Source organism: Morus notabilis, unplaced genomic scaffold (genome assembly GCF_000414095.1).
Source record: "Morus notabilis unplaced genomic scaffold, ASM41409v2 Scaffold305, whole genome shotgun sequence".
NCBI lineage: Eukaryota > Viridiplantae > Streptophyta > Magnoliopsida > Rosales > Moraceae > Morus > Morus notabilis.
This window is the reverse complement of record NW_010358151.1, coordinates 296,486-312,011: the sequence shown is the minus strand read 5'-3', so window position 1 is coordinate 312,011 and position 15,526 is coordinate 296,486. Positions and strand designations below refer to the sequence as shown.

The window sequence follows — 15,526 nt, the reverse complement described above, 5'->3', positions numbered from 1 at the left end:
ATGTAGTTTCCATTTTTTTGCCATTATTTTATCCCTCTTTTGATGAGTTATTTATTAAGGAGAGATGATTTTGCTGACGAGAGCAATAAAATAATAAGTAAATAAATAAATAAATAATCAGAGCAAAATATTTTAACGTTAGCTACTCAATTTTCTCAAAAACAAACTATTAAAAAACGAGCCAACAATAATTTCATATTTCATCACTTCACCGTCTTTGCAGATTATAAGATAGAATACACACCTCACACCTTTTAGAGAGTGACATATATAAGGTTTGATTCCCGTGTTGACTTTGCTTCACAATAATAAATATTCAATAACCACATAAATATTTATAGACGACTCAATTATGGTCACAACTCAAAACCAAAAGAGGGACACTAACATATAGTACTATCGAGTCATGGTCCCCCAAGCACGACAGGTATTTTTAAGACCTAATATTGACAATTACACTCCATTTAGTAGGAAGGAAAAAAAAAACACATAAAAAAAAATATGAAAGTGTTTGGTATAATGAGAAGAAAAAAAAACATGTAATAACCTAAATGACTATTTTATCAATTGTTTAATATTAATTTAGATTTTAAAATATGAACACAAAAATAAATTTAACCATCAATAAGTGTATTTAAGTTTTCCTTCCAATATTGGAGAGATAAAAAATAGTTACTCCACCATAATTTTTTTCATCCTATTTTCTTTTCTCTCTTCTATTCTTTCTTATCAAACAACCAACTCTATCATTTTCCATCTAATAATCCTTCTACTTACTTCATTCCTTCCACTTTTCCATCATACCAAACACTCTCTTAAAAGAGGGTATGCATCTCTTAAGGCTAAGAAATTATCAGCTCCTAATCATACAAATTGTGAAGACGTGACGTATTGGCCAAAATAAATGAAACGTCACAAAACCCAAATAATTGGGAAAGCGTCACAAGCCATTGCGCCACAATCACACTTATAGTAAATTAATGCATACTGTACGTATAGTTGCACACCATTTTCAAAGAAATTTTCTAATACCAAAACTATACCTTTCAAAGTTAAGGCCACCCCATGGGCACTCACCATAAGAATTAATTAACTACTTTAATCATCTCCAATATTTTAAATGTGATTGGCGATAGCATATCCGTTCATTTCACCGATTTGAGTTTAGAATTTGAGTTTTGCTACAGTAAAAAGCTTTAAAAAACAGTCACATCTAACTTTTTTACTACAGTAAAAAGCTCTCACATAAAGTCACATCTTAATTCGAATTAAAAACTCGAATCAGCGAACTAAACGGCCTCTTCGCGAATTCGAGTTTTCAATTCAAGCTGAGATGTTACATTTTTTTAGAGCTTTTAACTGTAGCAGAAAAAGTTAAATGTGACATTTTCTGAGAGCTTTTAACTGTAAAAATTTAGAACTAAAATGAACGAGATCTAAATATATATATATATATAATATTTTTTATATTGCGATTCAATGCATAATATTTTATTTCAAATTCTGTACTAATTTTGTAATATAACTTGTAAAATATTTAATATTATTAAATATAAAAGTGACACCAACCAATAGCATTTGATATCCAAATTTTTATTGGTTATCAAAATTGACATATGTAATACTTGATGCTAAGTCTAAGATTAAATTATATAAAAAAAAAAATTAAGACCGGTATGGTTTTCCTCTCAAAATTCGTATTGGAATATCACCTCATCAAAAGCGTTATTTCTGGAATTCACCCAACTTCTGTTCCCACTAAAACTACTCAGAAGGTGTAAAATTGGATAGGAATTCTACATGTAGGCATCGTTCACTTCGTAAATTTGAGTTTTCAATTCGAGTTGAGATGTGATATTTTTTGAGAGTTTTTCACTGTAATAGAAAAAGTTAGATGTGATATTTTTTGAGCGCTTTTTACTGTAAAAATTTAAAACTGAAAACTCAAATCGGTAAAATGAACGAGGCTGTATTAACTCGTAGGGAGTTATTATGGAGAAGGGCGAAACAATACCAACTCTTTAATGATTGGTACACGTAAAACTCCTAATAATTAGTTACATGTTTTCTGAGGAGTTTTAGTGGGAGTAAAAAATTCGGTGAATTAGAGGAATTTAAACCTTTTTGATAATTCAAAATTGAAACTGAAGAGTTGATATTCAATTATTACTTTTCTGATAATTTAAACTCATTTTTAATATAAAAGTGGTACGATCTCCACTACCTTCAGTGAATCACACTTAAAAAAGGGGAGAGACAATTTTAAGACCAGCATTTTAATCCCAGGCTTCAAAAAAACAAAAAAAATAGTGTACCGGTAAAACATTATTATGAACCATCAAATCTTTATCAGATTGTGCACTTACACATACTTTTTTTTTTATTTAATATCATTCAGCTGAATTTAAGCCTCTTCGCTTCGTAAATTCAAATTTTTAATTCGAACTGAGATGTGATATGTTCTAAGAGCTTTTAACTGTAGCACAAAAAATTAAATGTCACATTTTCTGAGAGTTTTTAACTGTAAAAATCTAGAACTGAAAACTCAAATCGGTGAAATGAACGAGACCTTAATGTTCACAAACACGACCCTGAAAACTTTTCGAGAAAATTTCTAAACTTATTTTTAAAGTGTATGAGTCTAAATTTATACCTCTTACTCTTAATAATAACTCTTTTAATTAATATATTTATTTAAATAAAAAGAAAAAGAATTAAAAATAAATAATAAAAATTTAGATTTATACACTTTAAAAACAATATTTATCTCATTTTTCCAAACTTTTCCAAATCACAAACCGGTGGACCCATAACAAATGAGCAATTGCATCACAATATTAAAAAATATTAAAACACAAAAGAAGCAGAATCTTAGGAGTAGAGAGGGACCTAGGGTGACAAAGCAAGTGTTTTTCCACGGCTGCTGAAATAAATGCTTATCAAGTACTCTCTCAGCTCTCGGCAAAAGAGAAACTGAAGGCGAAATGATCTCCATACAGAAAGTTGCTGATGCAGAAAATGGGGTAGGGAATTCAGCAGTGTTTGGGGATCTTAGGCCAATAGCTAAAAGCCTATTCTTACCTTTCTTTTTCTCCTTTTTTTTCTCCGTCAAACTATCATCCACATATGTCCACTACTTGCAAGTTCCAAGGCGTCTTTATCTTCTTTTACCATTTTTCTCGTACAGAATAAGCTCATTAACCGGCCCCTACATTACATAGGCAATGGCACATATTAAAGCATGCTAGTTGTTGGGTTGTTGGTTCCTATAGAGTTCATGCGCACCACCAATTTGGTCGCCTACCGTCGAAAGGACTGTTGTGGCTGAGCCTGCTGCGCCCGGAGGGGGTCACACATAGAGGTGACAATTTGTGTTAATGAGTCGTATTTGTGTCAACTCGTTTATTAATTAATTCAAACACGATATGTTTATTAAACGTGTTAAAAATATCAATACAAACACGACCAATTTATTAATCGTGTCAATCTGTTTAACCCGTTTTAATTAATATATTAAATAAATAACTAATATAATAATGACTTATTTAACACGATCATGACATGATTAACATGTTTATTGGTCAATATATCTTTTCCTTCATAAAAACTAAATAAATTTTACCCACAAATATTAAAATTCACATTATTTGTATTTAATATGTCATAAACTTTCATATTATGTTTTAATATGTCATATGAACTTTCATATTATATAGATTGCAGACGACACATATAGTTAATCGTGTCAATCTGTGTCACTTCGTGTTAAAAGGTCAACCCTAACCCAACCCATTTATTAATTGTGTTAATCATGTCAACCTAATTATGATCCAAACTCATTTATAGTAAACTTAAATCCGCTAACTTCGTGCGAGTTTTGAATTGTATCGTCGTGTCACTACTCAAATTACCAATCCTAATCACACACCATTTGAAAAATAAAAAAAGAAGTCCAAAATGTGAAGGCGTATTGTTGTTAGCCTAATACTCAGTTTACGACTCCCCACGTATTCAAACCGCTGGCACATTTGGTGGGGTTATTTGGTCGGGGTTAAAGTAATGACTCCTGATCAAGAAGTAAAATCCATGGACTTTCAGTGACACAACTCCGTTAGTAAGGCCCGGGAAGTAGCTAACGGTAATAGCTCCGTTCCCTGGCCGGAATTTTCTTTACAAAAAAAAAAAAAAAAAAAAGTTTGCACTTTGGCATTGTACAATATCATAGAGGCTGACATGAAACCAACAATCTCTGCAACACAAAACATACCACCTCAAATCCATTTTCAGTCACGTACCAAAAAGTAAAACTCTTCATCCAATCCAAAGTACACAGAGAGATTAGTACTCGGAAGTTCAATGTTTATTTTTTTCAACTTTGTAATTGTACTAGAGACTCATCAAGGAACAACTAAAAAACTGTTCACTGAGCTATTCATGAACAGTGCAAATCTATATTGTTTCTCGTGCTCTTCAAATGTTCATGATGAACAAGCATAGCCAAGCCAAAAGTACAATATCAAACAAGAATCCATCCGGCTTACCTCACATGTTTCCATCAGACCCAATGGAATTGTTATATACATACATACATAAATACATACATATATGTATATAAATATATGTATGTATGTATGTATGTATATGTCATCCTGGTCGTTATACCAAAAACAAAGATCATGACAGGCATTTATTTTTCCACAAGCACCACATAAGGGTCACGTGCAAGAGGCTCCACATGACTCCCTCCCTTGCCATGCAGTAGCCTTTAACTTATTATTCTATCAAATCTTGTCACGTCAACGTGACAGCGACCACACTATACAAGGTCCTATTGAAACATACCCGCAAAATCAGCCCTAATAAAAACACCTAGAGTTCGTTTGGTACGAAAATTTAAATCAGAATGATTCTAATCATGATTCTAAAATTAAAATCATGACTTATGATTTTGAGTTTAAGAAGACGTTTAGTTCATGGATTAGAATCATGTGATTAGAACCATTTTTTATTTACGTGTATTTTTATGAGAGAAAATACTGTAGCAAACCATGAACCATGATTCAAATCATGGTTTGAATCCTCCAACCAAACATCCCCTAAATCATGATTTTAAAACCATGATTCAGAATCAAGAATTTGAATCACTTTCAATCAAGAGATGGGGTGGTTTTAGAATCATGATTTGAGCTAATTTAAAACATCACATTAGATTCTAAATCATTCAAACGAAACACTGATTCTAAATTATGATTAAGAATCACTGTAAACAAACAATGATTCTGAATCTGAATCTAAAATTATGATTCTGAATCAGGATATAAAATTATGATTCTGGATCCATCTACCAAACGCACCTTAGTAGACGTTTGATTCATAGGTTCAGAACTATTCCTGATTTGTGTGTTTTTTATGAGAGAAAATACTATAACGAGTTACGAATCATAATCCAAATTATGACATAAATCTTTGTTCCAAACGCAGTGCTAGCTTATTTTTCTCTCTCCGCTTTAATCCATTTTGGATTTCTGGCAGTTACCGATACATAAAAATGCCATAAACGTGAAGAAAATTATTGAAGATAGATCAACATGGAACAGAAGTTCACCCTCATGGGATAGGCCCCGTCTCTATAACGTGTCCCAGAACCAAATTCGGATAGTGATTGTTCAACTATTATTTGAGCCGGGAAAAGAAATTCAAAAGATCGAGCGAAAATCACAAAACATACCTTTGGCTGAAGATAAAAAGAGCGCATCTGTGGACCCATTTTCTGGCTGCTTTCACACTCTGTCGTAACAGCATGCAACGAAATAGTAGGGGGCCAATCGGACGATTGCTCTGCAACTGGAAAATTGATGCATATTGTTCATACTTGTTAGAGACATGACAAATAGTAACTTATACGGCATATGAAGTCGTTTTCCAGGTAAGAGACTGTCAGATGGTCTCTTGAAAGTGGTATATATTTCTTTGCTTGAAATAGCTAATTAGCACACCGCAGCTAACAGGGTTTAAATTAAAATTAAAAATAAAAAATAAAAAGCCTCTTTTAACTTTCAGACTAATATTTTACCTTATAACTTTTAGAACCCAAACAAGAAAGCTAAAAAGACGCTTTCTTTGAAAAGAGTGAGAATTGTACCGGTTGGATATGAAATATAGGATTCTATTATCAACCATTACATCTGTAATAGTATTCCTTGGTTTTGCATACATTTTTTTAATGAGATTTTAACCAGATTTAAAACTCCTAAAGAAAGGAGAAAAAAAAAACATTTCAATAATACAAAAAGCCATTGGTAGAAAGCTTCTAAAGGAAAAATAAAACCCATGTCAATATACTAAAAGCCATCTATAGAAGCTCCTAAAGAGAAATAAAATAAATAAATAAAACTAATGTCAATACACTAAAGCTAAAAGCTACATGGCTTTTCTTCGTGCCGTATTATTATGACTTGCATGATCTACGCATTACAATATGAGTGTGTGTAATTAGACCATTAAAAAATAAAAAAGGAGACCGTGACGACACGTGACATTTAATTTTATTTATACATTGTAGCCAACTACAGAAGTTTGACTATGACCCCGAAATCTTCTCTTTAAATACTCGTCTCCAACCCTCAAGCTCTCCTACACCACTCCTGCTTTGCATCACAAAGAACAGCAGAGGCCAGTTCTCTCTCTCTCTCTCTCTCTCCCTCTCTCTCTCTCTCTCAATATATGATCGTATAAATGTTGTCACACGTTTACAGATTCCTCAAACAGAACAACGTTATCCACCTCAAGCTTTTAATGATCTTACTAATGAGCTGTATACCCGATAGAATCGACCTATCTTCCAACCACTTGGAGGCGACTCCACCAATACCATCACATTTCAACTCCTCTAATATCCTTCCGTCTTTGAAAAAACTATGCTTAGATGGCTACTTTAGCTTTGAGAACAACCAATACGCAGCCAGGGACTTTGGTAATACACACCATTTCCTTCCATCAGCAGTTCTGCATCCAAAATCCGTTTCTGATATTTCCTCCACAATAAAACATATTTTCGATATGGGGCCGGGTTCGCAACTTACCGTTGCCGCTAGAGGCCACGGTCACTCCCTCCAAGGTCAAGCACAAGCCCATCAAGGTGTGGTTATCAACATGGAGTCGCTTCAGGAACAGGAAATACAGATTTACACTGGGGAGCAACCTTATGCAGACGTTTCAGGTGGCCAGTTGTGGATAAATATTCTGCATGAGACGCTTAGATATGGGCTTGCACCCAAATCGTGGACAGATTATCTTTACCTCACCGTAGGCGGGACTTTATCGAATGCCGGCATTAGTGGACAGGCATTCAAGCATGGACCGCAGATCAGTAATGTCTACCAGCTTGAGGTCGTCACGGGTGAGTTCAATCAAACTAAATAATTTCTTCACAACCAATACTGTCAATATATAGTCCTACATTAAGACTGAAGAAATCTACCTCGGTTCTAGTTGGCACATATATATAAGCCTTGGCAAACAAGAAAGGCAGAATAACAGTCTAAAAGTTCTTTTATTGCAGGAAAGGGTGAAGTGGTTACCTGTTCAGAAAACCAGAATGCTGACCTTTTTTATGCTGTCCTGGGAGGCCTTGGACAGTTTGGCATCATAACTCGGGCTAGAATCTCCCTTGAACCAGCTCCAAAGATGGTAAAACACAAAATGATACAACATAATATACCGACTTCCCAGGAGTATATGACCATTGCACTAATTAATTGTTTCTCTTTTCACAGATTAAGTGGATTAGAGTTCTGTACTCGGACTTCTCATCATTTTCCAAGGACCAAGAACACCTGATCTCATCCCAAGATTCATTCAATTACATTGAAGGATTCGTGATTATAAATAGAACGGGTCTTCTTAATACCTGGAGATCTTCCTTTGATCCTAAGGACCCAATTCGAGCAAGCCAGTTTAATTCAGAAGGAAGAACTCTCTACTGCTTAGAAATGGCCTTATACTTTAGTCCAAATGAGGTGGATAGTGTGAACAAGGTAAGCATCTCCAACAAATGTAATATATATACATATATATATATATATATATAACTTCATCGAGATACAATATTCTCCTAACAAGGTCCTCAAGCATTATTACATTTGAATGCAGAAGCTGGAACGCTTATTATCGGAGCTGAGCTATATTCATTCCACCCTCTTTCTATCTGAGGTTTCTTACCTTGAATTCCTAAATAGAGTGCACTTCTCAGAAAGAAAACTTCGACAAAAAGGATTATGGGAGATTCCTCACCCATGGCTGAATCTTCTAGTCCCAAAAAGCAAGATAAACCAGTTTGCCGAAGAGGTTTTTGGCAACATTCTTAACTACTCTAGCAACGGCCCCATCCTCATATACCCAGTGAACAAATCCAAGTACTTGTTTAACAAGCTAATCACTTTTTTCCTTTTTTTTTTCTATAATTATCCGATGTCATAATCTTGAAAGCAACACTAATTCATTACTAAATAGCAGGTGGAACAATAAAACGTCCTTGGTTACACCAGATGAAGATATAGTCTACCTGGTAGCATTCCTATCCTCTGCAACACCATTTTCCACCGGAAAAGATGGCTTAGAAAACATATTGACTCAAAACAAAAGAATACTAGAGTACTGTGCCGAAGCTCGCCTTGGAACTAAGCAGTATCTGCCTCATTACAGCACCCAAGAAGAATGGCGAGCTCACTTCGGCCCTAAATGGAAAGCTTTTCAGCAAAGAAAATTGGCCTATGACCCTTTGGCAATCCTTGCCCCTGGCCAAAGAATATTCCAAAAGGCAATACCCCTCAAAACACACCTGGCAAACCAGCCACAGAGAAAGTACCCTGCGTCGTTTGGAGCCTAATGATTCCCAAACCTGTAAATTAGTGCCGGTCACGTCGAAATGTTCTTAGTCTCCACAAAAGACACCAAGCGAAACAGGGAACCTGAGTCTATTTGACAATTTTGTTGGGAACTTAAAAAAATCAGATCTATAATCAAACATGATGCTGTAAAAAAATAGAAAATTTACCTGTTTAAGGTTGTTTCTCAATTCTAAAGATAGCGCAAACCCCCCCTGTATATACTAATAGTGGGCCAGTTAATTTTATGTGATTTGCATGCCATATGTTCAAATCGGATGACAAATTGGTCTACATGAATATGGAATTATATGATAGTATAAAATAGTGGGCCAGTTAATTTTATGTGATTTGCATGCCATATGTTCAAATCGGATGACAAATTGGTCTACATGAATATGGAATTGTATGATAGTACAAAATAGTGGGCCAGTTAATTTTATGTGATTTGCATGCCATATGTTCAAATCGGATGACAAATTGGTCTACATGAATATGGAATTATATGATAGTATAAAATAGTGGGCCAGTTAATTTTATGTGATTTGCATGCCATATGTTCAAATCAGATGACAAATTGGTCTAATAGCCAAATTGCATCGGAACATACCATATGCGTGCCAAATTCTAATTGCATAGAACATACCGCAAGTCCAACAGGCAAAAAGTAACAGAAAAGCTAAGTAGTGCTTTTTTATAAGAAAGATAAGGAAAAGAAAAAAGAAAAAAGAAAAAAGAAATAGCTAAGCACTACTAAACACATACATGTCTGTGAGTAGCAACTACTTTGTTTCTGTAGTTCCTTTCCAGCCAAGACCTGGTCTGCTTATTTCACCCTGTGGTTCCTCATATTCTCGAGCACCAAGTATCATAGCTTCAAAGTCAGTAGAATCACTTGCCACTGGAAGAAAACTGCTAATATCATCTCTAGCACCAAAACCTCCAGCACGTATAACATCATCTGCTATTATGGAGGCCTCCATGTTTACTTCCCCGGGTGTGTACATTCCTGCTGGGGATGCATCTTGGCTAACTTCTTGTCGACCTTTTCCCCTGACCATTTTAACTTGCTTATTATCCACAGAAATTGATGGTTTTGGAACCTCTTTACTGTTGGCCTCGTTGTGAATCAGTTCAGCTGCTTCACCTTTCAGCCTAGTATCATTCTCATCTGGTAAAATGAAAGCTCAGACAACCACAAATTTCTAATCAAGAGTTAAAAAACATATAATATCTATGTTCCCAAAAAAAGGAAGTGAAACCTGAAACAAATTACTAATATAATGAAACTGAAATTGCAACTTGACCTTCATCAGTCTTGGCAAACTGCCAATCCATAGAAACAAGGTGCTATATCAGACTTTCATTTTAAGTACTTAAGCTGAAGCATTACAACGATGTGCTTAATTTACTGTTATGACAAAAGACCTCCTGTGTTTAGTCGAAATGTTTGTGATTTCAAAATGTCAATGTTATCCCTTCAGACCAAATCCAAACAAATTACAACTTGATAAAAGACCAAATCCCCACCCCCAAAGAAAAGAAATGGAAAAAAAAAAAAAAAAAGAGTTGATTACTCAAAAAATTTTGTACTGCACTTCGGGTTTTTGCCTCACAAAACGTTAATCAACCATGCTTTTGATTTGAAGGACACCTTTGTCATGTATCGACAAACATAAAACGTTCCAAGGGAAAAAAAAAAAACCAAATACTAAAAGTTTTGAACAAGAAAGGTATTGCATTTGGGATTTCCCCCCAGAAAACGTTAGTTTCTTTTATGAAGGGTATTTGTATACTTTTGCACAACAAAATTTTGCCTAAATGTAACATCATGAGAGAATTTTCTATCATTAGGAAAACAAGGATTTTGTCTAATTAAAAAAACACAAGAGACAATCTCAGCATTTTTCAAAACACAAGGTAGATTATTAAATTTCCAAGGCTTTTTTTCATTATCCCTTTTAAGTATCAACCCAAAGCCTCGAGCAGCCATGCCTAACTTTTTTAATTACTCTAAGTCTAACAGCAGGCATACATATGTGCAATGCCAAACATTTGATATCAAGAAATAGGTAAATTAGTTATTGTTTATGTTTATCTTCATGACCAGTAACAATGAGCACCTGGATGAGAACGTGCCCAAGTAAGTTGTCAACTAAGACAAGACATATTCCATAAGAAATTACCAGTAATGGGACTAAACACTTGTAAGACTGGAATTATAAAGAAGCATCCATGTTCAACTTCACTAGATAGAGGAAGGGAAGAAAAAAGTCCTTTCATGTTGCCTTAGTCTTCTGTCCTCACCAAAAATATTTTATTTTATTTTATTTTATTTTATTTTGGTTCCAAATATCTCACCACAGTATTCCCCATGCCAGTACTTATAAAAGAAAAATGAAAAGTCAAAGAGTCCTTAGTTGGACTTCCCCACCTTCACTTCTTAAAAATGTATGTATTAGATGCTTTATGTTCTAGTAAACCCCCTTGTTGATATTTCTATTTAAAAAAAAAGAAAAAAGAAGGGAGTCACTCGTACAATCTCATGCAACGATAATTGAAAATTTTGAAGTTTCTGATCTCTTTTTACACTGTATCTTTTGTAATTTGAGAGGAATGATATTGACTCATTTAAACTTCTACACGGTGACGGTTGCTCTAGCAAATTTCTTCTATCTCTACTTACTTCTACATAAAATCCAACTCCTGCTTTAGTTTATGGAGGGCCCCATGATGAGAATGAACAATTTAGAAACTAAGGTTGACTAAATAGAGAATTAAGATAAAGATAATCAAAAGAAGATTCAAAGACAAATTAATTTCATCGTCTTGTTCTGATTGCTAAATGTGGGAAACATCATTTGGAGGCTAAGGTACCCATACATCAAAGTTAAATGTGGACCTTTTGTCTTCTTTTTCTGTAAACAAAGAAAAGTCTCATTTCAATTATCCTTTGTCTTTCTTGATGACAATGAGACCCCTTGTTGAGTTCATGTCACTCTTTTAAGTGACAATAAATCTTTTTGTTGTTTCTACCCAAAGGCCATCCTTCAACATACATTGAACTCTCATAAATCTTATTTTACCGACAATATCATATCAACCTAAAACACCCACAAAAAAGACCAAAACACAAGGATAAGCGGTTCCCTATGAATGCATACATGATCAAACATTCCAAAACGAAAATGGATGTAATACCAAGATTCCTATCCTGAAGAAGCACACAAATAATTGATAGCTTTTAACCCAATTCTCAAAACTTTCACTCATGTTTATCACGAAAAGAAGCTTTATCCAGAATAGAAGTGAATTCCACAAACGGAAAGGCTTGTATTCACTTCAATGTTTCACATTTATTTTTTAAGGAAACAAAGGATGGCTTCCAACTATATAATTGGTGTAAAACAAAACCACATAAGTAAAAAGCTCAAAACAAAATCCAAATAACAGGTAACAAGTACCCTGTGAAACTTCCTTTGTAACTCTTTCCATCGTCAAGCAAATCAGGAAAATAAACGGCAAGCTGATTTCCGTATATTTTATTTTTTCTCTCTCCTCGGCTACAGGATACTACAACATTCCTTCTGAAGGGACCTAAATAAACCAAAGTCAGGATAAGATTCACGAAAAATATATTAAGGTAGTAAACTAAATTCCTCCAATATCTAGTATGAATATTGCCTACAAAAGAAATACATTGCTTGAATAGTAATTAGAGGACAAAAACACAATAAATGATGCTTATGGCTTAGATAATAATAAATAGCCTTTCTCACTTATTTTCGATCACTTACTCTTTGACTAATCAAAGCAATTAAATTATTAATCGTTAAATCAAATTTTGTTTTGTGCCAAAAGGTCGGAAAGAATAAAAATGTCCCTTTCCGAAAAGATAACAAGAATTAGTTCAAGGAGGAGAACTTAAAAAAATAATAATAATAAAAATAATAATAACAATAAAACATAGAAAATGTGCATTATCTCCACAGAAGTTTGTTATATATGTGTGTGTGTGTGTGTGTGTGTGTGTGTGTGTAAAGAGAGAGAGAGGGGTACAACGAGCTCCAGAATATCTTTAATGATAGTCATGAATCACAAGACTGTTTAGCCTAGTTCTTCTCATTTGATATAGGAAAATAAATATCTTAATGAAAATTAATTGGAAAAAACACTACTATAAAGATGTCCGTGCTGGCGTAACATACAAGTTTTAGCCTAGCTCTTCTCATTTTGCTAAAGGACAATTAATATCTAGAAGAAAACCAATTGAAAGATGGAAAAAGGACAAAATATATGGCTGAAAGACCTTTAGCATGGCATTTTCTTAAGCATCAAGACGACAAGGAAACAGTAAAAATAAAAAATAAAATAAAATAAAAAGAAAAAAGAGAGCAAGAGATCTAGTAAATATTAGCACGAAAAAGAAATAAATTTGACTAAAATGACTATCATGAAAAGACTGCCTGTACATGAGTACATCGTTATTATTCATTGTTTTTTCTCATAATTTACATCTATTCAAGCCTATTATTAGCCTCAATGCAAATAATAATAATAATAATAATAATAATAATAATAATAATAATACTTCGCTATTGTATCGTCTCAGTTAACGAGTTAAATATAAACGACAACAAAACCAACATTTAGAGATAGAAACACAATGCACGTTTATAAACGATATAGTAAGGCCTCGTGCATTTTACCGATTCGAGTTTTCAGTTTTAAATTTGTAAAAAACTCTCAAAAATATCACATCTAACTTTTTTTTAGTACAGTCAAAAGTTTTAAAAAAATGTCACATCTCAACTCGAATTAAAAACTCAAATCCGCAAAAGTGAACGAGGCCTAAATCAGCATAAACTAGATCACCATCAGGAACAAACTGATCAAACGAGAATTCAATTCCAACAAAAGCAATGTTCAGAAGCAAAGCAATAATCAATTCATGATTTCACCATTTCGCATCCTAAAGCAATCGGAAAAAAAAAAAAAAAAACAACATTCAATTCCGTAAACCTAAATTCCAAAACCCCCGCAACAAAAATGTCGAAATCTTTGAATGCAACAGAAAAAAAAAAAATTCACTTCGTAACGACAAGTTCTCAGTCTCTGAAAAAAGCTAGGGTTTCCAAGACTAAGAGAAAGGAATTTTACCAACGAAGAAGACGAAGAAGAAGAAGCTCTGCAAATTTTCGGTTGCTCTGTTTTTTTCTTTCTTCGTCGGTCGGTTTGTTTTTTCGTTTTTTTCTTTGCAGAAAGAAAAGCGTATTATGATTTATGATTGTTTTTTATTTAATTATTTTTTGGGGCGAATTGACTAGATGGACACGTGTTTGTTAAGGGAGAGGACACGTATGACTGTGGATGACTCACTGACTCTGCGCTGGTGGAGAATCATTGGTTGGCTACTTATGATGGAACTTTTCGTACGATTTTTGGTGGGAACGGTCAAAGATCTGAAAAGGTCAGCGTCACACGAATGGTTTTGAGCAACGTGGCAATGTGTTCACGATGAATGAGGCTGTCTTTTTTCCACCTCAAATTTTTAACAATTAAAAATATATTATTATAATGAGTGCATTTAGAATTTATTTTTATTTATTTTTTAAAACGTTTTTATACATTTTGTAAGGACAAAAATAAAAACGGTTCCTAAACTATGTTTATTTAGTAAATATTTTGAAAATAAAAATAAAAATAAAAAATAATGAGAATGATTTTTGTGAATAAATTAGAAAACGATTAAAAATTATTTTTTCTTTTCTGTTTTTATTTGTTAGTACTTATCAACAATGTTATAATATATTAATTAATAATTATAAGCAAACACAATTTTACTTTTTTATTATACTCAAAATAATTTCTTAAAAAACCAACCAAACGCAATTTCAGAATCAGTTCCAGAATGATTCTCAAAACAATCTCATTTTTACTTTTGTATTGAAAACAAAATTATTTTGAAAACGTTACCAAACGGGCCCAATATTTTTTCTTATAAAAATTTAAATTCAACTTTTTAACTATCGTGTTTTTCTCTTACATACATAATTCAAGTTCTTAACTTGAGTTGTGAAACAAATATATACTCTAAATTTCAATATGAAAAAGAAAAAATTACACAATGGGGTTTTTTTTCTTTGTAAACTCTTTTGAAATAAGCCAATTTTTTTATCCTTATGAATTAAAATCTTGCTTAGAACGTCAAGTTTAAGCCGAGTTAAACGGGTCGGCCCGAGGCCCAGTATTGTTGGCCCGGTCCTGTTTCGGCCTGGCCCGTTTAAGTGTTCAGGTTAGGTCGAGCTTAGGTTTCAAGCGTGAAACCTTATTTGGGTCGGCCCGAAAACATCTTTTTTATATTTTTTTCTTCAAAATGCTTTGTAAATTTCGGGTAGCCCGGCCCTAGGCCCGTCGGGTTTTAGGGTCGAGATGGGCCAACCTTCAAAATGCTTTGTAAATCTATAAATCTATATTGGATTGGATCAAAGTTGAATTGTTTTAATTAATAATTCTGTTTGAATAAAACAATTCACTTTTGACGAACTATATGTTGTCATCTTAATCCTGAGATGGATAATGAACCCGTGTGCTTGACTTGTATCCTTTGATGTACTATAGGGAGACATCCTGACATTATG

The 15,526-nt window shown here is 33.6% G+C and overlaps 2 protein-coding genes across 4 annotated transcripts; one reads left to right on the top strand and one right to left on the bottom strand.

Moving 5' to 3' along the window:
• Positions 1 to 5,639: 5,639 nt before the first annotated feature.
• On the bottom strand, positions 5,640 to 14,063 carry LOC21399605. Of its 2 annotated transcripts, XM_024161524.1 has the most exons (4): positions 14,046 to 14,063; positions 12,350 to 12,482; positions 9,651 to 10,056; positions 5,640 to 5,844 (listed from the first exon to the last, which is right to left on the bottom strand). In XM_024161524.1, the coding sequence occupies exons 2-3, from the start codon at positions 12,378 to 12,380 to the stop codon at positions 9,668 to 9,670; spliced, it is 420 nt and encodes a 139-aa protein (XP_024017292.1). In that variant the 5' UTR covers positions 12,381 to 12,482; positions 14,046 to 14,063; the 3' UTR covers positions 5,640 to 5,844; positions 9,651 to 9,667. The 2 variants fall into 2 exon arrangements, with proteins under 2 accessions (XP_024017292.1, XP_024017291.1); XM_024161523.1 differs by lacking the exon at positions 5,640 to 5,844 and having other exon boundaries at positions 9,420 to 10,056.
• LOC21399606 (cytokinin dehydrogenase 1) lies at positions 6,593 to 9,215 on the top strand. Of its 2 annotated transcripts, none has more exons than XM_010091922.2 (5): positions 6,593 to 7,399; positions 7,562 to 7,689; positions 7,776 to 8,036; positions 8,152 to 8,414; positions 8,515 to 9,215. In XM_010091922.2, the coding sequence occupies exons 1-5, from the start codon at positions 6,736 to 6,738 to the stop codon at positions 8,885 to 8,887; spliced, it is 1,689 nt and encodes a 562-aa protein (XP_010090224.2). In that variant the 5' UTR covers positions 6,593 to 6,735; the 3' UTR covers positions 8,888 to 9,215. The 2 variants fall into 2 exon arrangements, with proteins under 2 accessions (XP_010090224.2, XP_024017290.1); XM_024161522.1 differs by having other exon boundaries at positions 8,512 to 9,215.
• Positions 14,064 to 15,526: the final 1,463 nt, after the last annotated feature.